Source organism: Geotrypetes seraphini, chromosome 2 (assembly GCF_902459505.1).
Source record: "Geotrypetes seraphini chromosome 2, aGeoSer1.1, whole genome shotgun sequence".
NCBI lineage: Eukaryota > Metazoa > Chordata > Amphibia > Gymnophiona > Dermophiidae > Geotrypetes > Geotrypetes seraphini.
The window spans coordinates 66,785,378-66,812,151 of record NC_047085.1 but is presented as its reverse complement, the minus strand read 5'-3'; the positions used below and the strand labels follow the sequence as shown (position 1 = coordinate 66,812,151).

Here is a 26,774-nt window from a genome sequence, read left to right as displayed (position 1 = left end):
CGTGCTTAAACGACATTACGTTGGCCTGTGGAAGAGACTGCGGGACTTGGTGCCATCACATGAACAGGACGGGGGACTAGCGCCTGTTTAGTTTTCTTCTGTGTTTCTTTTGTGCATCCCCTGATATGCTCTATTGATTCTTCTCTCTATCAAACTATGGTGCCCTGGGGATGGGGGGGAGGGTGGGGGGGGGGAGGGAGGTGCTTGGGGGAATGTGTGTCTGGCTCGAGTGGTATGGATGGTGTAGTATGTGAGTGGTGTTGCGAGTCTTTTGAGGTTTTCATGGGTTATTTGTACATTAAATAAAAAGGTGGAAGATCACTGGCCCTGATGGGCGGATCTATCTATTTCTGTTGTCCCTCACCGCTTTTGTTTCCGTTGCCCTCGCTGTTTCTTTTTACTTATTACTTATTGTATCTGTGTGGGGGATCCTTTGGGGAGGCTTTGCCTCTGCTACTGTATTTTTGCTTGTACTGGACAACTTTTGCCTTATTGTTGTCTGTTGTTGCGCCCTGTTGGGTGGTGTATTTTTCACAGCTAATAAACATACGTTTAAAAAAAACAACAAAAAAAAACATCTGAAAATGTGGCTATTTTCAAAAATGTAAATCTTGCTGCTTTCCATATAATTACTAATTTTTATTAAATTTTCTTTTTCCTTTACATTTGTTGTAAACCGTGCCAAGCTCTATATTTTTATAGTAGATGCGGTATATAAGCTTAAGGTTTAGTTTACTCTTCACGAAAATACTGAACAAAATGACTGGGAGGGGTCTGTGCTGGTCTGGAGGGACTAAAAAAGAAAATTAGCAGGTAAGGACCTAATTCTCCTTCTTTAGCATCCCTGTAGACTGGCACAGAAATGGATGGGATGTACCAAAGCAGTACCCATCATGGGTGGGACCCCTGAAGGGCCGCCACAAGAACACGCTCACCGAAAACCACATCCCGACATGCCTGAATGGTCACACAGTAGTGTCAAACAAAGGAATGGAGAGAAAACCAAACCACAGCTTCACAAATATCCACCAGAGGTATAAGAGAAGATTCAGTCCAAGAAGCTGCTTGCCCCCAAGTGGAATGAGCTCTGAGAAAGCCCGGGTCAGGTTTCTTTTGGAGAAGATATGCAGTGGGTGATTGCTTCCTGGAACAACTTGTCAAAGAAAACATGAGAGGGAATACAATTCTGGACTTAATTCTAAATGGACTACGAGGACCAGGTGCAGAAATAGAAGGGACGCTGGGAAGCAGTGATCACAATATGATCTGCTTCAACCTGGTCACGGGGGCGAAACAATGATCCAGAACGACGTCCATGGTGCTGAATTTACTAAAAGGGAATTACGAAGGGATGAGACTCATGGTGGGGAAGAAGATTAAGAAGAGGATAGGTGCTGTAAAAACGATAGAGAAAGCATGGTCCCTTTTTAAGGACACAGTCACCGAGGCGCAAAATCTATATATGCCGCGTATCAACAAGGGATCCAAGAGGAAAAATAACAAGGAACTGGTGTGGCTCACTGTAGCGGTGAAAGAAGCAATCAGAAACAAGAAGGCTTCATTTAAAGAATGTAAAAGATCAAAAACAGCCAAAAACAGGAAAAAGCACAAGCAATATCAAAGCAGGTGCCATAAGGCGGTAAGAGGAGCTAAAAAAGACTATGAGGAAAAAATTGCCAAGAAGGCAAAAAACTTCAAGCCGTTCTTTCGATACATTAAGGGGAAACGACCCACGAAGGACAACCATGGAATAAAGGGAGTGCTGAAAGAGGACAAAGCCATTGCCGACTAACTAAACACATTTTTTGTGTCTGTGTTTACAAAAGAGGATATACGCAACATACCAGAAGCTGACAAACTATACCTATGAAATGAAGATGGGAAACTGACTGGGTTGATGGTCAGTGTAGAAGAGGTATGCAGGCAGATTGACAGGCTTAAAAACGATAAATCCCCTGGACCAGATGGCATCCATCCGAGGGTAATCAAGGAACTGTAAGGGACTATAGTTGAACTGCTTCAACTAATAACCAATCTGTTGATCAAATCGGGAAGAATTCCGGAAGACTGGAAAGTGGCAAATGTTATGCCGATCTTCAATAAAGGTTCGAGGGGAAATCCGGGAAACTACAGGCCAGCGAGTCTGACCTCGTTACCAGGAAAGATGGTAGAGGAACTAATAAAGGACCGCATCGTTGAACACCTTGACGGACACAATCTGATGAGGACCAGCCAGCACGGCTTCAGCAAAGGAAGATCTTGCTTGATGAACTTGCTGCACTTCTTTGAGGGAGTTAACAGGCAGATAGACAACGCTGACCCGGTCGACATTGTATATCTGGATTTTCAGAAGGCGTTTGACAAGGTCCCGCATAAACGAATACTTTGAAAAATTGCGAGCCATGGGATTGAGGGTGAAATACGTGGATTAAAAACTGGTTGGTGGATAGTAAACAGAGAGTGGGGTAAATGGACAATACTCGGACTGGAAAAGCGTCACCAGTGGAGTGCAGGGTTCGGTGCTTGGGTCCGTGCTCTTCAACATATTTATAAACGACCTGGAAATTGGAACGACGAGCGTGGTGATTAAATTTGCAGACGATACGAAGTTATTCAGAGTAGTGAAGACGCAGGAGGATTGTGACGACCTGTAACAGGACATAAACAGGACATTCCGTAAAGAAATCAAAACACTGCTGTTCAAAAAGCATATACAATCTACCTAACCTCCCTCACCCCATCCCCCAAGAAACCAAAACACTGCCGTCCAAAACATCTTCCGATGTTATTAAGTCTTTACTATCATTCTGTTATTAAGTCTCTATCCTCAAACTGTATTCTCTATTGTCATGTACCATCCTGGAAATGTCCAGTTCTCTTCTTATGTAATCCGCTTTGAACCGCAAGGTACAAGCGGAATAAAAATCACTAATGTAATGTAATGTAATGTAATAAACATGCTCGAGAAATGGGCCACGACATGGCAAATGAAATTTAACATGGATAAGTGTAAAGTGATGCATGTTGGTAACAAAAATCTTGTACACAAATACAAGATGTCTGGTGCAGTACTCGGAGAGACCCCCCAGGAAAGAGACTTGAGAGTACTGGTCAACAAGTCAATGAAGCCGTCATTGCAATGTGCAGTGGTGGCGAAAAGGGCGAACAGAATGCTTGGAATGATTAAGAAGGGGATCATGAACAGATTGGAGAAGGTTATCATGCTGCTGTACCAGGCCATGGTGCGACCCCACCTGGAATACTGTGTCCAACACTGGTCACCGTACTTGAAGAAGGACACGGTACTACTCGAAAGGATCCAGAGAAGAGTGACTAAAATGGTTAAGGGGCTGGAGGAGTTGCCAAACAGTGAGAGATTAGAGAAACAGCCTCTTCTCCCTTTAAAAGAGGAGACTTAGAGGGGACATGATCGAAACATTCAAGATAATGAAGGGAATAGACTTAATAGATAAAGACAGGTTGTTCTCCCTCTCCAAGGTAGGGAAAACAAGAGGGCACTCTCTAAAGTTAAAAGGGGATAGATTACGTACAAACGTAAGGAAGTTCTTTTTCACCCAGAGAGTGGTGGAAAACTGGAATGCTCTTCCGGAGGCTGTCATAGGTGGAAACACCCTCCAGGGATTCAAGCCAAAGTTAGATAAGTTCCTGCTAGACCAGAACATACGCAGGTAAGGCTAGACTCAGTTAGGGCTCTGGTCCTTTACCTAAGGGCCATCATGGGAGCGGACTGCTGGGCACGATTGACCACTAGTCTGACCCAGTAGCGGCAATTCTTATGTTCCTCCTTGATCAAGCGCGCAATGGTAGCCTTGGAAGCACCGTCCCCCTTACAAGGACCCGCTAAGAGGACAAAAAGATGATCCGACTTACAGAACTCCTGGGTCCGCTGAACATAAGAGTGAAGGACCCTACGGACATCCAACTTGCGCAACTACCTCTGCTCCAATGAGCCATCCTGACTACCCAGGACCAGGAGGACCATGGACTGGTTGACATGAAAATGGCAAGACCACCTTCGGAAGAAAGGAGGGAACCAGCTGCAGTACTATCCGCTTTCTTGAGAACTCCAGGAAGGGAGGCCTACATGAAAAAACCTGCAGTTCTGAAACACATCTTGCAAAAGTAATGGCTGCCAAGAATCTTGCCAACGTAAAGCACAGTTACTTACCGTAACAGGTGTTATCCAGGGACAGCAGGCATATATTCTCACATGTGGGTGACGTCATCTACGGAGCCCCAGCGCGGACAGCTTTTCAAGCAAACTTGATTGAAGTTTCAAGTTTGCACACTGCACCACGCATGTGCATGCCTTCTCGCCCACTAGAGGGCGCATCTCACCTCGTGGTCCTCAGTTCCATAACTAGCAAAGAAGCCATCCCCGGGGAGGCGGGCGGATTGTGAGAATATATGCCTGCTGTCCCTGGATAACACCTGTTACGGTAAGTAACTGTGCTTTATCCCAGGACAAGCAGGCATGATATTCTCACATGTGGGTGACCTCCAAGCTAACCAAAAAAGGGCAGGTGGGAGGATGGCAAATTAGGAAAACAGATTACGCAATACCGACTGGCCAAACCGGCCATCGCTTCTGGACAATGTGTCCAGACAGTAGTGGGAAGTGAATGTATGAACTGAAGACCAAGTGGCCGCCTTGCATATGTCCTCCACAGGTGTAGACCGGAGGAAGGCTACCGAGGCCGCCATCGCTCTGACCTTATGCCCCGTGACTCGACCTGGGGGCGGAAGACCAGCCTGAGCATAGCAAAAGGAAATACAAGCAGCCAACCAGTTAGACAGAGTGCCCTAATCGATTAGGATCAAAGGACAAAAACAATTGAGGAACTTTCCTATGAGACCTGGTGCGTTGAAGGTAATATGCTAACGCCCTCTTACAGTCAAGTGTGTGAAGCGCCGTCTCGCCAGGATGGGAGTGGGGTTTCGGAAAGAACACAGGAAGGACAATGGACTGATTGAGATGAAAATCAGACACCACCTTAGGCAAAAATTTCGGATGTGTGCGGAGAACCACCTTATCATGATGGAATACCGTAAAGGGAGGGTCCGCAACCAAAGCTTGCAACTCCCCAATCCGTCTAGCGGATGTGAGAGCAATCAGAAAAATCACCTTCCAAGTCAGAAATTTCAACAGAGACCTGTCGAGTGGCTCAAAAGGAGGTTTCATCAATTGAGCCAAAACCACATTCAAATCCCACGACAGGAGGAGGCTTAAGAGGGGGACAAACCCTGAGTAGCCCTTTCATGAAACGTGTCACCAAAGGATGGAGTGAAAGAGCACGTCCATCCAGGTGATGATGGAAAGCCGAAATGGCACTAAGATGAACACGCACAGAGGTGGTTTTCAGACCAGAGTGCGACAGGTGCCATAAGTATTCCAGGACCGAGGACACCGGAACCGAAACAGGATCCAGGTGAAAAGAAGAACACCAAGTGGAAAACCTGGTCCATTTCTGTGAATAACAAAGCCTGGTAGAAATCTTGCGGGAGGCTTCCAATACCTCCTTCACAGATTGGGACAGACCAGGCGAAGTTAAGGAGCAAGAAACCAAGCTGTCAGGTGTAATGACTGAAGATTGGGATGTAACATTGACCCTTGACTCTGAGACAGCAGAGAAGGAAACACAGGCAGAAGTAGAGGATCCCTGGTACTGAGCTGCAGCAGCAGGGAGAACCAATGCTGACGCGGCCACCGAGGCGCAATGAGAATCATAGTGGCCGCGGACGATTTGAGACGCACTAACGTTCTCATGATCAGCGGAAAGGGAGGAAACGCATACAGGAACCTCCCTTCCCAATCGAGAAGGAAAGCATCTGCTTCCAGACGGTCCCGGGAGTACATCCGGGAACAATACAGGGGCAGTTTGCGGTTTTCCCGAGAGGCAAACAGATCCACCTGCGGCGTTCCCCAGCGATCGAAAACCTCGCGCAGGACTCCGGCGTTTAGGGACCACTCGTGCGGCTGCAGAAGCCGACTGAGTTTGTCCGCCAGACAGTTCTGTTCTCCCTGGATGTAGACCGCCCGAAGGAAGATGTTCCGGGAGACCGCCCATTCCCAAAGACGAAGCGCCTCCGAACAGAGGGGCCAAGACCCCGTCCCACCTTGCTTGTTCACATAGTACATCGCTACTTGGTTGTCCGTCCGAACGAGGACCACCCGATCTTGCAGTATGTGGTCGAATGCTCGAACCGCCAGAAAGATGGCACGAAGTTCCAGCACGTTGATGTGACAGCGACGGTCCTCGGCCGACCATAGGCCCTGCGTTCGAAGACCGTCGAGGTGGGCTCCCCACGCGTACTCGGAGGAGTCTGTGGTCAGAACCTTGCGAAAGGGAGGGGTGAGAAACAGTAAACCCCCTGTCAGATTGGAAGAGTTGGTCCACCAACGCAGCGATCATCGCAAAGGAGGAGTCACCGCAATGAGCCGAGACACCGGATCGCGATCCTGATGCCACTGAGACGCTAGGGTCCACTGAGCAATCCTCATGTGCAGCCTGGCGAACGGAGTGACGTGGACCGTCGATGCCATGTGGCCCAGCAGCATCATCATGCGCTGGGCCGAGACCACCGATTGTTGAGAGATCAGACGGCCCATCCGTACCAAGGCTTCCAACCGCAGAGGCGGAAGGTACGAGCGCAGGCGCACAGTGTCCAGCACTGCGCCTATAAATTGAAGAGACCGCGACCACAACCATGCACTTCGTGAAGACTCGAGGGGACGAGGCCAGGCCGAAGGGCAGGACCCTGTACTGCAGGTGCAGATCTCCCACCTGGAACCGTAAAAATCTCCGGTAGGCGGGGTGCACCGGAACATGGGTGTACGCTTCCTTCAGGTCGAGGGAGCACATCCAGTCCCCTTCCTCCAAAAGAGGATACAAGATCGGGAGGGACAGCATTCGAAACTTCTCCCGGACCAGGAATTTGTTGAGCTTCCTGAGATCCAGAATGGGGCGTAAGTCCCCGGTCTTTTTTGGGACTAAAAAGTAGCGGGAGTAAAAGCCCTTCCCCAGCTGATTTTTGGGGACCGGTTCCACCGCCATTTCTTGAGAAATTTCTGTTGAAGCGAATATCGGCTCCACACTGGTTATTAAATTCCCCTGAAGAAGCCACCTAAGGTGAAACGGTGGCCCCGTTGGGATTAGACACAGTGTGAACAACTTCAAGATAAGTGCTTCCCTTTCAAATTTTGCACTATCTTGCATTTTCTCATAGCATTTGGTGTTTAAGATGTTTTTACATCTCTTTTGAAAAATAAGCAAAAGCAATAAGTATATATACAGTGAAAGTAAAATAATACTCCATACCACTTGCCAATGATTGAGATTTGAACCGAACTAAGTATATTGCAAATTTTGCCATTATACTCGGTCTCTGAGGCGTGGTATAATATATACTTAAATAATTGCATTTTCTACTTGTGACTAAGAAGTGATTTTGTATATTCTGGAGAAGGTGAAGGCATAATTTAGCACCCTGGTGGCCATCAGGGAATTAGTATAGAGGCGACGGCCAAACTTGTCCAGGGTCCGCCCCTCCCTGCCGGGTGGAACCGCCGCAGAAACCCGGGAGGGCTGTGTTTTCTTAAGGGCAGACTCCACCAGTAGAGACTGGTGGGAGAGTTGCGCCTTCTCAAACCCCTTAGGGGGCACCGTCCTATACTTCGCTTCCATCTTGGATGGGACAGACGTGACTGTAAGAGGGTTAGCCAAATTCTTCAGCCAGGTCTGCAGGAGGATTCTATTCAAGGGAAGCCGAGGCACCTCCCTAGGTGGGGTGGGAAGGTCTTGCTCCTCCAAAAATTCTTTGGAATATTAAGAACCCACCATGAGGTCCAACCCTAGAGCTTGGGCCATGTCCTGAACAAAGGTGGAAAATGAGGACGGCCTGGCGGGTGGAGAAGGGGTTCTCGACCTCCCCACCGAGGAGAGGGGAGAGGCCTCGTGGGAATAATGAGGATCCCTCGCCGACCCCGAGCCCCAGGATCCCCGCTCCAAAGGCCCCGAGGGGGAAGGAGAAACTCTCCGCCTCGAAGAACCCTTGGGCGAGGACCCCGGGGTCCGGGGGGTCCTCTCCCCCTTCCTCGGCGAGGCGGCACGGGAAGTCCTTCTAGGAGGAGATCGGAGAAGCCTCGGGTTATCGAGGCGCAACTCCGATACCTGCAAAGCCTTGCCCTCGAGCGGCGAGGAACGATCGTGCCGCCGAGGAGAGCCCCGCGGGCGCTTCGGCTTCCTCGAGCGGCGCCCCGTCCGAGGTCGCGTCGAGGGCGAGGCGCCCCGGGAGGACCCCGAGGAGGAGGAGGAGGAAATGCGGCGCACCCTGCGCATCTTGTCCTTGGGTCGCACGCTCTGCTCAGGTGGCACCCCCGAGGCCGAGGTCGAGGGCAAGACCGGGGCCGAGGTTACTGGAGCCTCAATACCCGAGGCCGAGGCCGCCGAGGTCGGGGCTTCCGAGGTCGAGGCAGCCGCGACCGAAGCCCGTTGCAGCACATCCAGGGCCCCCGACAGCTCCGATGAAATAAGAGCTCGGAGGAGGTCCTGAAAGGCCGGAATCCCGACGAAGGTCGGGAGTTCCGTGTCCGGAGCACACTCCCTGGAAGGCGACCTCGGTCTCGAGTATTCCCTCGGGGTGTGCGATGCCGGGGTCCTAGGCGGGGCCGAGGCCGACCCACTCGCCTTAGCCGGGGCAGAGGATGGCTTCTTAGCTGTCGGGGATGGAACAGAGGACTTACCCGACGCAGGTTTTCCCGAGGACGCCTTCGATGTCGAGGCCGAGGTCAAGGCCGGGGCCGAAGCCGAGGCCGACGTCGAGGCCTTCACCGGCGCGTCGACGGCAAATAACTCCGCCATTCTGGCCCGTCGGCGGCGGAGAGCTCTGGGCTGAAGAGTAGCACAACGGTCACAAGAAGCTGTCGGATGATCCGAGCCCAGACAAACAATGCACCACCGGTGGGGGTCGGTGATAGAAAGCAACCTCTCACACCGGCTGCATTTCTTAAAACCCGTCACAGGACGGGACATGTACGGAAAAACAGGCCGGGAACGACCGACGTCCCGTGGCCATGGCTGCCGGGAGCCCCCGGAGCCCAACGAAAAGAAAAATATATATATATATTTTTTTTAAACGAAGGAAAATAACACTAAGACAAAACTAAAGAGCACCGCGATTCGAAAAAATACTCAAACGCGGCGGCAGAAAGGCAGCAAAATTGGAGCTCAAATCCACAGGGCTTTCTGGCTCTGCGGAAAAAATTGAACTGAGGACCACGAGGTGAGATGCGCCCTCTAGTGGGCGAGAAGGCATGCACATGCGTGGTGCAGTGTGCAAACTTGAAACTTCAATCAAGTTTGCTTGAAAAGCTGTCCGCGCTGGGGCTCCGTAGATGACGTCACCCACATGTGAGAATATCATGCCTGCTTGTCCTGGGATAATGGCTACTAAGAATACCACTTTAAAAGTAAGGTCCTTCAATGTACTGGCGTCGAGAGGCTCAAACACAGGATGCACGATCACGGAGAGAACTAGATGAAGATCCCAGGCAGGAACCGATGACTGAACTGGTGGCCGGGGCAATTTTGAAGCTCTCAAGAAACATATCCCAGCTGGAGAAGGAACCAAATGCTTACCATGCAAGAGATCACAAAAGGATGACAAAGTGGTAATCTGCATCCGATGGGAAGACCAGGCAAGGCCTCACTCCAGGCCATCCTGCAGAAACTCCAGGATGTGAGGTAAAACAGTTTGAAGGGGAACCATGCCACGCATGGAACACCACTCTTCAAAAATATGGATATAAGCCCGAGAGGTGGAAATTCTCCGAGACCCTAAGAGAGTGGAGAGCACCTTATCTGAATATCCTTTTCCCTAGGTAAGCCCTTTCAAGAGCCAAGCTGTTAAGACAAAAGGGACACTGAATGAACAGTGGAATAGGACCCCGAGACCGAAGAACAGGCAAGAGGGTCGCCAGGAGAGGATCTGCCACTACCAGACATAAAAACATGATGGCAGATAAAGGCCAAATGGCCCATCTAGTATGTCCATCCACAGTAATCATTATCTCTTTCTCTCTCCGAGAGATCCCACGTGCCTATCCCATGTGCCTCTTAAATTCAGACACAGTCTCTGTTTCTACCACCTCTTCCAGGAGACTGTTCCACGCATCTACCACCCTTTCCGAAAAAAAAGTATTTCCTTAGATTACTCCGGAGCCTATCACCTCTTAACTTCATCCTATGTCCTCTTATTGTAAGAGTTCCCTTTCAAATGAAAGAGACTCGACTCATGAACATTTATATTAACGTAGGTATTTAAACGTCTTTCCCCATACGCCTTATCATGAAGACCACACACCATTTTAGTAGCCTTCCTCTGGACCGACTCCATCCCTTTTATAACTTTTTGAAGGTGCAGCCTCCAGAATTGTACAATATTCTAAATGAGGTCTCAACAGAGGCATCAATACCTCTTTTTTCCTACTGGCCATACCTCTACCCATGCAACCTAGCATCCTTCTAGCTTTCGCCGTCACCTTTTCAACGTTTTGGCCACCTTATGATCATCACATACAATCACACCCAAGTCCCGCTTTTCCGTCGTGCATATAAGGTCTTCACCCCCAAACTGTACCGTTCTCTTGGGTTTTTGCAGCCCAAAATGCATGACTTTGTACTTCTTAGCATTAAATTTTAGCTGCCAAATTTTAGACCATTCTTCAAGCTTCGCCAGGTCTTTCTTCATGTTATTCACACCATCCGACATGTCTACTCTATTGCAGATTTTCGTATCATCCGCAAAGAGGCAAATCTTACCCGACAACCCTTCAGCAATATCATTTAGAAAAATGTTAAAAAGAACGGGCCCAAGAACATAACCTGGTAACCTGCCCTTTCCTCAGAGCGTTCTCCATTGATCACTACCCTCTGTTGCCTTCCACTCAACCACTTCTAGACCCAGCCCATCACTTTGGGACCCATCCCAAGATCACTCAATTTATTTATCAGACGTCTGTGTGGAACACTGTCAAAGGCTTTGCTAAAATCTAAATACATCATATCTAGTGCACACCCTCTATCCAATTCTCTGGTCACCCAGTCAAAGAAATTGATCAGATCTGCGTACCATGGGCGCCTGGGCCAGTCCGGAGCCACAAAAAAATCACGCGGCCTGCGTACTAAGCAATCTGAAGAACTACTCTGCTCACCAAAGGCCATGGAAGGAAAGACATACAGCAGGTCTTCTGTTGGCCAAGCCTGCACCAAAGCATCCGGCCCCTTGGCCTGGCAATCTTTGTGGTGAATGAAGAACCGTGGCCCTTTGGTGTCGACACTCATGACTATGAGATCCATGATCGGCGAACTCCAGGACTGAACAATCAACTCGAAGGCTTCCAGCCTGAGACACCACTTGCTGGGATCCAGTGCTTGACAACTGCGAAAATTCACCCAGACATTGTCCATATTAGCAATGTGGGACACCGAGATGTCCTGAAGATGATCCTCCGCTCATTCCATGAGCAGAGAAGTCTCCAGCACCACCAGATGACTCCTATTGCCCCCCTGACGACCGACAGGCCACCGCTGTGTTATTGTCTGAGAGAGCTCGAAACGATTTGCCCTCCAGCCGAATAGCTCTGGTCTCCAGAACACTGATCGACCAGTAGCCCTGAGCCGAGCGACCGAAACATTGAGCTCCCCAACCGAGGAGACTGGCGTCCGTGAGAAACACTGTACACTGGGGCTGAACAAGACTCACTCCTTGAACCAAACTGGAAGATGATGTCACCAGCGAAGGCTGCACTGAACTCCCGAAGTGGAGATCTTGCATCTCTGGCGACCACCGCCGAAGCAGTGCATACTAAAGAGGATGCAGGTGAGCCTGAGCCTCCGGAAGGATAACTCCCCAAGCTGGAGTCAAAAAGAATGCCAAGATAGTCAACTGGCTTTTGGACAGGTTGACCATCCAGCCCAGGAACTGGGGAACTCCACAACCAGAGCCCTGACCCAGGAACTCTTCTGCAACAACTTCGTTAGAAGCAACCAATAGTCCAGATAGGGGTGCACCAGAATGCCTTCCTTGTGCAAGGCAGCTGCCACCACAACCATAATCTTTGCAAAGGTGTGCGGCACCATAGCTAGACCAAAGGGAAGCGCACAAACTGATAATGCTCTCCCAAAATTGTAAAGCATAGGAAGCGTTGATGAGAGGCCCGAATGGGAACATGTAGCTAGGCCTCTGTCAGATCAAGAGAAGTCAGAAAATCCCCAGATTGGATGGCCAGAATTACTGATTTCAGGGTTGCCATGTGAAAAGACAGAACCTGTAGAGCTCCTTAGACACCGCTGCTCAGGGGGATGGGAGGCAGGCTGGCATCGGAGGGAGGGTGGGGGGGTTTCAATGGAAGGCAGGCAGGCTGTCATCGGGTGGGGGGGTTCCATGGAAACATGCTGCTCAGGGGGTTCAATGGAAGGGAGATAGGAGGCAGGCAGGCTGGCATCGGGGGTGGGGGTGGGACAAAGTCTGGAAGATAATGATGAGGACATAAGGAGGCACTGGAAGATAATGATAAGGACATAGAAATGGGAACTGAGGGCACTAAGGACATAGGATGCACTGAGGGCACTAAGCAGGACAGAGGCACTGAGTGCACTAAGGACATAGGAAGGAGGGACTGGGGGCATTAAGGACACAGTACGCTGGCACTGGGGCACTAAGGACACAGTACGCAGGCACTGGGGCACTTAGGACACAGAACAGAGGCAATGGGGGCACTAAGGACATGGGAAGAAGGCACTGGGGGTATTATGGACACAGGAAGGAGGTAATGGGGCACTAAGGACATAGGAAGAGGTAGTAAGGACATGGGAAGGAGGCACTAGGGACACTAAGGACATAGGAAGGAGGCTCTGAGGGCACTAAGGACATAGGGAGAGACACAGACAGAAAAAATGACAGACAGGCAGCGTTTAAGGAGAGAGAGACAAAGAAAAAAAAAACCCATACTGACAGACATCTACTCTAGCACCCGTGTAGAGTGCTGCAGACGCTGCTGGAATCAGAAGGTTTGTCGGGACTGCAGAAAGGGAAGGGGGGAGGGGGGGGGGCGGTAAGGGACTAAGGGAGCCGAGCAGACCGCGGGAAAGGAAAGGGGGGTTGGGGAAACGCTGCTGCTGCACAGGGAAGTGATGTGAGGGGGGGGGGGGAATGCTGCTGTGGCTGCTGCACAGGGAAGTGGTGGGAGAGAAATGCTGCTGCATAGGAGGCAGAGAGACAGATAGATAGAAAGAAAAGAAGAAAGACACAGGGGCAGGGAGAGACACAGAAAGACAGACAGACAAAGGGGGCCAGGGAGACAGACAGACAGCGGGAGGGAGAGAAAGACAGAAATAAAGACACACAGACATATTCTAGCACCCGTTAATGTAACGGGTTAAAATACTAGTTTTTAATATAATTTCACAAGAGATCTCTTGTACAAGCAAATCAGAAATGAAACCATCATATAAACTTAAAAATTTTAAAGAAAAGAAACAAATATTAAATCTTTCGTAGACCACAATATCAGATCAGAGGAATATAAAGAAAAAGAAAATTGTTTTTAAACAGTATACGGTCCTCATATTTCCATAATCATGACTATCATATGAAACTGTCCCGGTTGACATTTTCTTCAAATCCAGGAATGATCTATGATGTTCCGGGATAAAAAAGGTATATTTAAAACCTAAGAATTTAATTGAACATTTGCATGGATATGCCAAAAGAAATGTTGCTCCAAATGCTAATGAGCAATACATTTAAGACCTGTTCCTGACTCTTTAAGACAGGAGGAACGTCGCCTGAGGTAGTGGGCAAAATAGATGTGTTTCCTGTCAAAATTGAGGGAACCACCGTCGATAAACTGGAACCTGAAAACAAACATGGCATCAAAGCCAAACTCGACCCCACCATTTCAGAAACACTGCTAGCAGCCCTAGCCGTAGTAACAAGGGAATCCCCAGCCTCTCCAGTGGTCCGCAAGCCCAAATCTACCAGACTGCTGGCAGCTGAGGAAACCCAATGAGGCCCAGGCATCATCAGCGCCTCCTGCCGATGAGTGGTGTGCACGCAAAGGGGAGTCGGACATGCTGACACTTGGCTGCCGGAACATTTCATGCACCTGCCAGCCACATCCACCGCTCGGCGTCTACATAAAATGTACTTGTGCTGCTTCTCAAAAGTGCTCACACCGAATGTACCAAAACCCCAAGTACAAGAAATCCGTATAAAAACGGCTGCCTCAGGACCACTTTATGCTCTATTTCTTGTATCTTTTTAACCTTCTCACAGCTCACCAACTGTATCAAGTTAGAGCAGACCCCACATGGCACTCTAAACTGTAGTCATTGCTGGTATCGGCTCCTTTAACACAGAAAACCTGGGGAGGTGGGGAAAAGGACTTGGCCCTTTTGAGTGTGGCACTCCTGAGGTCAGTAGGACCCCCAAGAGGGTCCCCCAAGCTCTAACCAGATAGCCAAAGGGACCAGAAAAATTCCCTAACTAGATCCAACAGGCCCAAACAAACCTCAGCACAGATTGTACAATCTTACCACCCCACCTGCTGGAGACTGAGAAAAGACTGATTGTAAGAGGGACTGCACAGTCCACTTGTTGTGTAGACAAAAGTTAGTGTCTCAGTCTCCACCTGCTGGCAGAGGAGCGTAAACTCATCCATTTCTGTGTCAGTCTGGAGGGACGCTAAAGATGATTTAGATAAAATTATAGGAAGTGTTTTGTTGCAATTATTGTTGATAAAGGTGATGCCACCTTTTATTAAGTTGAGGGGCAGTTACTTTTTCACATGGGTGATATGAGCATTGGAACTTTATTCCCTAAACAAAATGAAATAACAACTGTCTTCTGTTTACTCAGAGTCCTGTCATCTAATTTTGTTTAAAGATCAAAAAACAGTATGACATATGCAGTAAGAAGTGGGAGACTTTCATATCACTGTACATGTAAAAAAAATTTTTTTTATATAATTAGCAAACTGAACAGATGTGACTTGGAAGTACAGTAATCATCACCCCACACATTTCAAGAATACTAGAGCACCAAAATATGAGAATAAGCATTACAACAAGCTACTTCAGTGTTTAAGTAATTTTTATTAAAGGAAGAATGTTATAATCCAAATTGTTTCTTTGCTCAGCTATCAATTCTGTCAATTAAAACAGTGGTGATAAGTCTGAGTTTTTCCACAGTAAATTACAAAATGAAAGAAAGGAATGCTTTAACTTTTCGTACTGTGCTGAAAATGCCTTTCCCCGGGTCTAAAAACATTAATTTTGTTTTTCTATTTTTCTATTTTTTTTAAAGTTTTTTTTATTAATGTTATCTAGGACTAGCGGTTCTGTTGCTAGACCTGGCATTTGCTCTGTACGTAAGCATCAACGGTTCCTTTCCTTTTTTTGTGTGTTTTATGTTTTGCAATGTTTTTTTGCAATTTAAATTTTTCCATGTTTAGATATTTTTCTTCGGTGAAGCGAAATTCGATATTGCAGTTTTCTTTCTTTCTGTAAAAGGAAAATAAATTCAGATTACCACTTCAACTTGTGGCTTTAATGTTTTCACCACCACCACATAACATTGCATTGATGTGTAAAATTGTATATTATATACAACAGCTACAAACTGACCAATCATTTACTCTAAAATGTCATTGATGGCATAAACCAGCAAAGACAGGTCTTGGAAACACAGTAAAAAGCATTAGTTCCAATCTGAGCTTCCACTTTCCAAGCTAAGCTGAATTTGTCTGGATACTTTTTCCAGACGGGATGGACAGTTTGGCCAAACAGTCTTACAAAATTTATTCTCCTAAATTGCCAACACTCCCACCATCTCATTCTGGTTAGCTTGGAGGTCATCCATATGTGAGAATACCTGCCTGCTTGTCCTGGGATAAAGCACAGTAACTTACCATAACAGGTGTTATCCAGGGACAGCAGGCAGCTATGCTCATAACCCACCCACCTCCCCTGGTTGGCTTCTCTGCTAGCTATCTGAACTGAGGAGTCGTTCCCTGCGCTGGGCAGGAAGGCACTCGCGCATGTGCGGTGCGGGCAACTCAAAACTTCGAGTTTCTTCAAGCAAGTCTGCTTGCGAGGCATCCACATCCGGGCTCCGTTGATGATGTCACCCATATGTGAGAATAGCTGCCTGCTGTCCCTGGATAACACCTGTTACGGTAAGTAACTGTGCTATATGGGACACAGACCATGCAGGTCTGTCTAATACCGGCCTTAGTTCTTTAATTTACATCCCAAGCTTTTTTTAATTCCATCACTGTTTTCCTCTCTATCACTTCCCTCGGGAGGGCATTCCAGGCATCTACCATCCTCTCTGTGAAGAAGAATTTCTCCTAAGTCTAACATTGCTCCTAAGTCTTCCTCCCTGTAACCTCAAATTATGCCCTCTAGTTTTACCATTTTTTCTTTTCTGGAAAAGAGTTGGTTCTATATTAATATCTTTCAAATATTTAAACATCTGTATCATTTCTCCCCTGTCCCTCCTCTCCTCCAGAATATACATATTTAGGTCTTCCAGTTTCTTCTAATACTCTTTTGTTCAAATAGCTTACCATTTTCGTCACCTTCTTCTGTACTGCTTCAAGTCTTTTTATATCCTTCGCCAGCTATGGCCTCCAAAACTGAACACAATACTCCAAGTGCGGCCTCACCAGTGACCTATACAGAGGCATCAGCACCTTCCTTCTTCTGCTGGTTACTCCTCTTTCTATACAGCCTAGCATCCTTCTGGCTACAGCCGCTGCCTTATCACACTGTTTAGATGCCTTTACATCCTCAGACAATAGCCCCAAAATCCCTCTCGCCATCTGTGCTTTTCAGCCTCTCACCTTCCAGCACATATGGTTCTTCAGATATCTACCCCCCAAATGCATCACGTTGCATTTCTTCACATTGAATTTTAGTTGCTAGATGCTAGTCCATTCCTCTAACTTTTGCAGATCTTTTTTGATGTTTTCCACTCCCTCCTTAGTGTCTACTGTTACAAATCTTGGTTATCATCTGCAAAAAGGCAAACTTTTCCTTCTAACCCTTCAGCAATGTCACTCACAAACACATTGAACAGGATCGGTCCCAGAACCGATCCTTGAGGGACTCCACTCACCTTTCCTTCCTCCAAGCGAATTCCATTAACCACCCCCAGGCGTGTGTAGTGACTACACAAGCACTGAGCCCACAATTCTTCCTTTCCCCCCTCAGATGTCAATTCTGACATCGGAGAGGAAGTTTCGGGCCAGCCAGACAGCAATTAGCTGGCCCGGAACTTCCTCTCATACGTCAGAATTGACCGGGGTGTGGGGGGGGGGGAGGAGAAGGCTTGTGGGCCTGGCGGTTGTGCAGTGGCTGCACGCGCCTGGCCTGTTGCTGCGTCAGCGAAACAGGTAGAATGCAAAGGCAACGCGAGTCTATCACGGAGCCCTGAATGGGCTCTGCGATTGACTCGCGTTGCCTTTGTGATCTACTGGTAGATCGCGATCAACCTTTTGAGCACCCCTTATCTAAAATAACCACTGTTACTGTAATCATAAAAGGATGAGATTTAATTACTCACCTTTACCAAATCCAAGCTCAAGGTGAGTTTGCTTTTAGGAAGAGATTCTAAAACAACTAGTAGAGTAGGCCAGTTGAGATCACTTGGTCAAAACCAAAAAATTGATAAAAATCCTCCACAGTCAAATGGTCTAAACAGTATCTACTTCACAATGTATTAAGGACATATTACTGTTCACTTTTAAACTGGTTTGTTTAAACAGATAAATGCTTTACAATGGACACTTACTTGAACTTTAAACAGTTGGAACACCAGTGGCATTGCTAACTGCTTTTTGGGCAGCTTCTTTAGCTTGGTGGGCTTGTAATACAGCAACAGCTTCATCAACCTGATAGAATGAACAGTTCACAGACAAATTTAAAATCTAACTAGCATCTTGCTAAAATACACTTATAACCGACCCTCTAAAAATTGAGGCTTGGTATTATATATACTGCATATATACTGTATTTCCCCGAAAATAAGCCCTAGCCGCCAGCAGCAGCACTTCCCCCTGTACACCGCTGCGGATCCTTCCATCTCTCTTTCCCATGCAAACCCCAACCGCAAGCCGAAATACCTGGAAACAAATGGCAGTGTCGGCAAAATAGGCCGGATCACAGCCTGCCCTTCTCACACTTGGCCATTCCACGTTGCTGATATCATCAATGATGCGACAGAGGAACGCCCGGACATGAGAAGGGCAGGCCGCAATCCAGTCTGTGCTGCCGACACTGCCATTTGTTTCCAGATATTTTGGCTCGCAGTCGGGGTTTGCATGGGAGGGAGAGATGGAAGGGTCAGCAGGGGGGGGGGTGCAGTGTGGCAATGTGGTTGGGAGGGATAGAAAGATGCTACACATGGGGATGGGAGTAAGGGAGGGCTAGAAGCTTCAAGGGTTCTGCTGCACATGGGGATGGGAGGGATGGATAGAAAGATACTGTACAAGGGGTTGGGTGAGAGGGGAGGAAAGATGTTGCACATGTGGGGGAAAGAAAGGAAATAAGAAGAATTGGGGTGGAGGAGAGGAAGGGAGAGATGATTATTGTACATGAAAAAAAAATAAGACCTATCTGAAAATAAGACCTAGTGCCTTTTTTGGGCAATGTCTTATTTTCAGGGAAACACGGTGTATATATATATATATATATATATATATATATATATGTGTGTGTGTGTATATATATATATATATATATATATATATATATACACATATATACATACACACACATATACACCCCCCCTATAAAGAGAGACAGCCGCATGCATAAACTTATCCAAAGTTCTAGAAAGTCTAGTTTCACTAAAACTGCAAGTAGCAGTGTGAGTGAGGTGATTGAAATCTTCAGTGCCATAGCAAGAGGAAAGAGTACAACCAGTTAATTATTGTAAAAGTAACAGGAAAATTTTTTAGAGAGTGTTTAAGGCAGTAGCTAAAAGTAAATTTTTGAAAGAGCCCATGCTTTTCTTCCCTAGACTTCTTTCACTGGCATTAAAAATACTTTGGATCAATGTTGATGGAAAACTTTTAGCTAAGACATTGGCTTTACGCTTAGCTAAGGCTCTCCCTTTTATTATTGATATGCACCAAACGGGATTTGTTGCTAAGAGACATTCCTCTAATAATACCAGACTGGCTTTTCATATGTTAAATTTAACAAAAGCCATAAAAGATCCGGCTTTCTCTGTCTCTTTGGATGTGGAGAAAGCCTTTGATCGGGTTGAGTGGACTTTCATGTATCAAGCATTAGATTGGTTTGGTATAGGTTCAGGATTTATACAAATGATTCAGACGTTGTATAGCTTCCCTGCTGCAAGATTAACACCCCCGAGATCGGATGGATCCCCAAACAGGACCCATCCAAGCTCTATCTGGCACAAAAGGGGAACCAGGAGTCCAAAAACAAAGTTCCAACAGTGCTAAGAGTGGAGCCGAAATTAGCCTTACCACCTGCTACCGGAGACTGAGGAAGACCGGATTAGTAGAGGGGAAGCTATACTGATATACAAGTTTGATCTCAGTTTCCACCTTCTGGTAGCAGTGAGGTATAATACCCATCCGTAAAGGAACTATACTGGTCTACCAGGCGATACAGAAACCCTGATTCTCTATCCCTTACAATGTTGTCTGCCTGCAGAGGCTGATTAAGCAAGTCAATGAGTTCATAGCCAATTTAAACAAGACAACTGCTTACTGGATCTCACAGGCTGATCTGCTTACCTTTCACTGGTTCCTATTTTGTTTAAGTTTCCTTTCAGATATTTAAGGGTTGTAACCAACATCAACTTTCATTTTTTCCACAGGTTTAATACTGCAGTGGTGCTCCATTTGCAAATCACTGAATGATTCCTCTTTACGTACCTTGCTCCGTGCCCTTTTTTATTTCCTGTCTTGATTATAGTAAGGTAGTATACACAGGAACATTTCAACCAATCTGATAGACTCCAATCTCTTCAGAATATGGCAGTTTGGCTATTATGTTGAGCTTGTAAGTATACTTTCATCTCTTATTTCACAAGCACAGGCTTCCTATTTCATTTAGAATTAAATTCAAGATCTTGACTCTCACTTACAAAGCCCTGTATGATGGTATCTCACTATCTAGAAGCCCTGACCATTCCTTACATTCCAGATCACTCAGTGAGTACCATTTGTTCTTTTTGTGCCTACTTGTGCTCATAATTTAGAGTTCACTTTAAATGCAGCATATTTTTCCTTTTTAGCACCACCTCTAGAATGATTCCACTCCCCGTATATCATTTTGGATATTATCTATCACCATCTTTGTTCGCTTACAGTACTGTATAGTTGTATGTTCTGTCATTAAACTGGAACTATTTTCCTTATCTTTTTAGTTATTATGCAAAACTTTTTGATCTGTATGTCAGTTAACGCAGTACAGCAAGTTCCAATTAACAATACTCTCGTGATCTCAGAGGCAGCAGGCAAAGAAAAACCCCCCACAGACTGGGGCTGAGCACATGTGTGTGTGGAAGTGGGGGAAGGAGGAAGGGAGGGAGGGAGACAGAGGAAAAGTAGCTCCACTTTGTGATCCTCATGCATTTTACAGAATACAATATTTTTATTAATGTATTATATGATTAAAAAAATTATGCACTTATTGTTGTGAATTGCTTTGGTTTGAGCTTTTTTAAGGAGAACAAGCTATAGATGTAACAACTTTAATGATATTCTGGCCAGAAAACTTTGAAAGCACTGCTGTGAAAGACAAAATATTGATACTTAGGAGGGGAAGTCTGAGAACCATGTCTAGAAATAATCTATTGATACTTCTAAAAGGAGGAGGGGGCAATGTTTCCTAAGCTGAGTGGGAGTCCTCCAACTGCACTGCTGCTAGGGGGGGGGGGGGTGCGTCAATATTGTAATTTCAATTGCTAGGGACAGGCAGGCTCCTTAGAATCCTGCAGAGCTTTTCTGTCCCTCTCACTATTGAAAATGTGATAGTGAAACAGTATTTCCCACTGGCAGGACTGTAGGTGGAGGACTCACAATTGGCTTAGAGGAAGTTAATGGCAACTGAAGTAAGAGCAGAGGAAATAAAGGGATGGGTGGTTGGAAGAAGGACAAGAACAACAGAGGCAGAAGACAAGGGAGCTGGTGACTAGAGGACATGTAATATTGTAAAGATTGATTTATTTGTATAAATTGGGTAAAACATTCACATCGGGGGAGGGGGGAGGGGGATATGTTTTGGCATTTGTTAAGAAATATAGAAGGGTTGATTGTAAGTATTTTTATGAGGTGTTTGTAAATTGGAAAGTGGGTGGGAGAAAATAAGACTTGTCTTTATTCTATTAAGTATATTATGCTGTAATAATAATAATTTATGTAAATGCATCATCTTTTGTGCACAACTGAAGTTTTAAAAATGAATAAATTATATTAAATTTAAAAAAATGTACATACAATAGATGGAAACCTCACTTGCTAAGACTGGTATCTCATGGGAATTCAGGAATACATTAGAAGAGTATTTGCTATGCAACAAGGTACTTATAATAAGTTTAAAAAGATTTGGGAGCCATTGATGATTTATTCTAGTGATCAGACATTTTAAACACCGGAGTATTAGATAAGATAAAGGGGGGAGGGATTATGATTGATAAAAATTGATAATGTTACGTTTTACAGGATGGGTGGGAGGGGTGTGGCTTTTATAATTATTTATTTAGAGTAAAACAAATAAGTAGGTCAAGTAATTAATTAATATATTTTTGAATAATTATTATACACTTGGAGTTTCTGAGAATGGAAATTTATTAAAGAATTTGGGTGGGACTTTTATATTTAGTTATTTAAAGTAATACAAATAAGATTGTCAAGTGATTAATTAATGTATTTTATGAATATTTATTGTTCACTTGTTGAAATTTTTTGAAAATGAATAAAGATTTACAAAAAAAAAAAGAAATAAAAGCTGAGCTATCTCAAAGTAACCTCTGTGGCCTAAAAAATAAAAAAGTCCACACAAAAACAAGACTCCTCTAAATACATAATCTAAACAGTCATCCATCTCTTATGAGGAGGCTGTCCTCTGGAATACTTTTCATAAAGACTTGCAAAAGTAACTCGTTAGTGCAATTTAGAGAACAGCGCAAAGGAGAAATTAGGTTCTTACCTGCTAATTTACTTTCTTTTAGCTTCTCCAGACCAGTAGAGGTTAACTTTACGAATGGGTATATATCTAATCATGACCAGCAGGTGGAGACTGAAAACAAAACTTTGGGACAGTATATCCTAGCCCCTCCTCTCTATTTCCCTCAGTCTGCCGAATAGCCAAGCAGAACCAAGAACTGGAAAACAACAGAGAGAAAAAAACAATACTCCGAAAGGAGTAACAAATAACATACCCAAAATGCTGTTGGAAAATGCAGAGGAGAAATTCCCGAAGGAAGAATGTCCCCACAGCTCGCCAGCTAAGCCAGCCGAGCCACAGCCGCTGTTCTTCACTTCTCCCCGGCCCTAGAAAAATACTAGAACCCGCAGCAAAAACCAAAAACTGCCCGCGCAACAGCCCCAACAACAACAACAACAGACAGGGTGGGGACCTCTACTGGTCTGGAGAAGCTAAAAGAAAGTAAATTAGCAGGTAAGAACCTAATTTTTCCTTCTTTAGCACTCTCCAGACCAGTAGAGGTTAACTTTACGAATGGGACGTACCAAAGCAGTCCCTCTCACGGGCGGGACCCCCGAAGGGCCGATACCAGTACACGCTCACCGAACACCGCGTCCCGACGCGCCTGCACATCAACCCGATAATGACGAACAAAGGAATGCAAGGAGGACCAAACCGCAGCCTTACAAATATCCACTGGAGGCACGAGCGACGACTCAGCCCAAGAAGCCGCCTGACCCCGAGTGGAATGAGCCTTGAGAAACTCCGGAACAGGCTGCTGTTTCAGAAGATAAGCGGAAGCAATCGTCTCCTTGATCCAGCGCGCAATAGTAGCCTTAGAAGCGCCAGCTCCCCGACGAGGACCCGCCAGGAGGACAAAGAGATGATCGGACTTCCGGAATTCCTGGGTCCGCTGCCCATAAGAGCGAAGGACCCGACCGACATCCAACTTGCGCAGCTGCCGTTGCTCAGAAGAGCCCTCCCGACCACCCAAGACCGGGAGAACCACCGATTGATTGACATGAAAAGGAGAAACAACCTTCGGCAGAAAGGAAGGAACCGCTCCCTAGAAAACTCCAAGAAGGGAGCCCTACAAGAGAAAGCCTGCAGCTCAGAAACACGCCTAGCAGAAGTAATGGCCACCAAAAAGACCGCCTTCAAAGTAAGGTCCTTCAAAGAACAGTCGTCCAAGGGCTCGAAAGGCGGACGCACCAAAACAGAGAGAACCAGATTAAGATCCCAAGAGGGAACCGAGGGCCGTAGGGGAGGCCTAAGCAACTTGGCCGCCCGCAAAAACCGAATCACATCAGGAAGAGCCGATAAACGCTGACCTGACACCAACCCTCGAAAAGCCGACAGGGCCGCAAGATGAACCCGGAGAGAAGACCAAGCCAGGCCTCTATCCAGGCCATCCTGCAAGAACTCCAGAATGTTAGGCAGAGAAGCGCGAAAAGAGGTCACTCCCCGCGCCCGACACCATTCCTCAAAGAGACGCCAAACCCGCACATAAGCCCGAGAGGTAGAAAGCCTCCGGGACCCCAACAGTGTAGAGATCACCTTGTCTGAATATCCCTTCTTGCTAAGGCGACCCCTTTCAAGAGCCACGCCGTAAGACAGAAGGGAGACGGGTCGAACATGGGAATGGGACCCTGCATCAGAAGGTCGTCCGAGAGAGGCAGAGGAAGAGGATCCGCTACCAGGTGCCTCACCAGATCCGCATACCACGGACGGCGAGGCCAATCCGGCGCCACCAGCACCACCAAACCCGGATGGTGAACAATGCGAAGAAGCACCCTGCCCACCAGCGGCCAAGGAGGGAACACATACAACAGCCCCTCCATTGGCCACTGCTGGACCAGAGCATCCAGACCCTCGGCCAGACCGTCCCTGCGACGACTGAAGAAGCGGGGCACTTTGGCGTTGCCACCCGTGGCCATCAGGTCCATCAGGGGCTGCCCCCAAGCCTGCACTATCAACTGAAACGCCTCGGCGCCGAGACACCACTCTCCTGGATCTAGGAAGTGACGACTGAGGAAGTCTGCCTGAACATGTTCTACCCCGGCTATATGAGAGGCCGAGAGGTCCAGCAGATGGGATTCCGCCCAAACCATGAGCAGAGCCGCCTCCTGCGCCACCTGAGTGCTCTTGGTGCCCCCCTGACGATTGACATAAGCCACCGCCGTGGCATTGTCCGACAGCACTCTGACCGACTTGCCCAGCAACAGGGAGTGGAAAGCCAACAGCGCCAGACGGACCGCTCTGGTCTCCAACACGTTGATCGACCAGGCGGCCTCCTCCGCGGACCAGGTGCCCTGAGCTGAGTGACCCAAACACTGAGCCCCCCAACCCAGGAGATTCGCATCCGTCAGGAGCACCGTCCACTGCGGGAGATCCAGACCCACCCCCTGAACTAGGTGAGGGGTCTGGAGCCACCAACGCAGACTGCAGCGCGCCAAGCCTCGCAGGGGAACCGGAACATCCATCCCGTGCCTCTGGGGAGACCACCTCCGGAGCAGAGCATACTGGAGAGGACGCATGTGGGCCCGCGCCCACCTCACCACGTCCAGGGACGCCGCCATCGACCCCAAGACCTGGAGGAAATCTCGCGCCCGAGGACACCGGGACGCCAAAAGCAGGCGAATCTGAGATTGCAATTTGCTCACCCGGCCCTCTGGGAGGAAGACCTTCCCCAAGGAGGTGTCGAACAGCACCCCTAGGTACTCCAGACGCTGAGCCGGGACCAACCGACTCTTGGAAAGGTTGACCACCCAGCCCAGCGACCGGAGAAACTCCACCACCCGAGCAGTAACCCGGGAGCTTTCCTGCAACGACTTTGCCCGAATTAACCAGTCGTCCAGGTAGGGGTGTACCAGGATACCCTCCGACCGCAAGGCTGCCGCGACGACCACCATCACCTTGGTGAACGTCCGAGGAGCCGTGGCCAGCCCAAAGGGAAGCGCACAGAACTGAAAGTGCCGACCCAAGATCGCAAAGCGCAGGAAACGCTGATGAGAGGCCCGAATGGGAACATGCAAGTAGGCCTCCGTCAGATCGAGAGAAGTGAGAAACTCCCCCGGCTGAACCGCCAGAATGACCGACCGCAGAGTTTCCATACGGAAAGAGGGAATCTTGAGAGCCCTGTTGACCCCTTTTAAATCGAGGATGGGCCGAAAAGTCCCCTCCTTTTTGGGCACCACAAAGTAAATGGAGTACCTGCCCGTGCCCCACTCCGGAGGGGGCACCGGAACAACTGCCCTGAGATCTAGCAAGCGCTGAAGGGTCTGGCGAAAAGCCTGCGTCTTCCCCGGAGTCTGACACGGAGAAGCGAGGAAAAAATCCGGCAGAGAGCGGGCGAACTCCAGGGCATAACCGTCCCGCACCACCTCCAGGACCCACTGATCGGACGTGATCTCGGCCCATTTGGGGAAAAATTCGCGCAGCCGAGCCCCCACCGGAACCAAAGGGGGCGCCGGCAAGGCGTCATTGTGCAGGACGGGAAGCGGGGGAACCGGCGGAGGGATTCCCTGCCCCCCGACGGGCCCCCCAAAAGGGCTGCATGCGCTGGAAGAACCGACCCCGGGAAAATCCCGGAGACTGGAAAGAAGCAGCCCCACGCCCAGGGCGATACTTGCGAAAATCCCGCAAACGCCCCCGGGCCGCACCCCCCCGAGACGCCGGGCGGGCACGGTCCTCCGGCAGACGGGGAACTTTCGAGTCCGACAGAGTCTGAATCAACTTATCCAAGTCCTCTCCAAACAAAAACGACCCTCGAAAGGGAAATTTAGTAAGCTTAGCTTTGGACGCAGCATCCGCCGCCCAAGCGCGCAGCCACAACACACGCCTTGCGGCCACGCCAAAAGCCATAGACTTAGCCGATATCCGCACCAAGTCATATAGAGCATCTGAGAGGAATGAGGCCGCCATCTCAATCTTCGCAACCTCCTGATCCACCAGAGACCAGTCGTCAGACTCTCGATCCAAGACCCGCTCCGCCCACCGAAACACGGCGCGAGCGACCAGTCCCCCACAAATAGCTGCCTGGACCCCAAAGGCAGAGACCTGAAAATTTTGCTTAAGGATGTTCTCCAATTTGCGCTCCTCAGGGTCTCGCAAGGCAGAACCGCCCTCAACAGGCACGGTATGCCGCTTGGAAATTGCCGAGACCACCGCATCCACGACTGGCGAAGCTAACGTAGCCCGATCCCCTTCAGGAATGGGATACAGGCGAGCCATGCTGCGCGCCAGCCGAAACGGCGCCTCCGGCGTTTTCCACTGCTCCAAAATAATATCCCGAATATCCTGATGCATAGGAAAAGAGCGGGAAACGGAACGGATCCCCCGTAACAGGGGGTCCCCCACACGCGGAGTCTCCTGCGGCGCGTCCTCAAAACGCAAAACCGTAGAAACCTGTTGAATAAGGTCAGGCAGCTCATCTTTCTGAAAAAGGCGCACCACGGACGCCTCGTCACTGGAGAACGGGAAATCCGACAACCCGCCGCCAGCTTC

The 26,774-nt window shown here is 48.0% G+C and overlaps 1 protein-coding gene across 2 annotated transcripts in view; it reads right to left on the bottom strand.

Moving 5' to 3' along the window:
* Window positions 1-15,474: 15,474 nt before the first annotated feature.
* The window catches only part of PABPC1 (poly(A) binding protein cytoplasmic 1), a 200,111-nt gene continuing 188,811 nt past the window's right edge, over window positions 15,475-26,774 (bottom strand). For both annotated transcript variants that reach the window (XM_033933124.1, XM_033933123.1), the window contains exons 15-16: window positions 17,878-17,977; window positions 15,475-15,584 (exon numbers count right to left, since the gene is read on the bottom strand). In XM_033933124.1, the coding sequence (XP_033789015.1) occupies window positions 17,885-17,977 (93 nt within the window). In that variant the 3' untranslated portion in view covers window positions 15,475-15,584; window positions 17,878-17,884. The remainder of the gene's footprint in view (window positions 15,585-17,877; window positions 17,978-26,774) is intronic.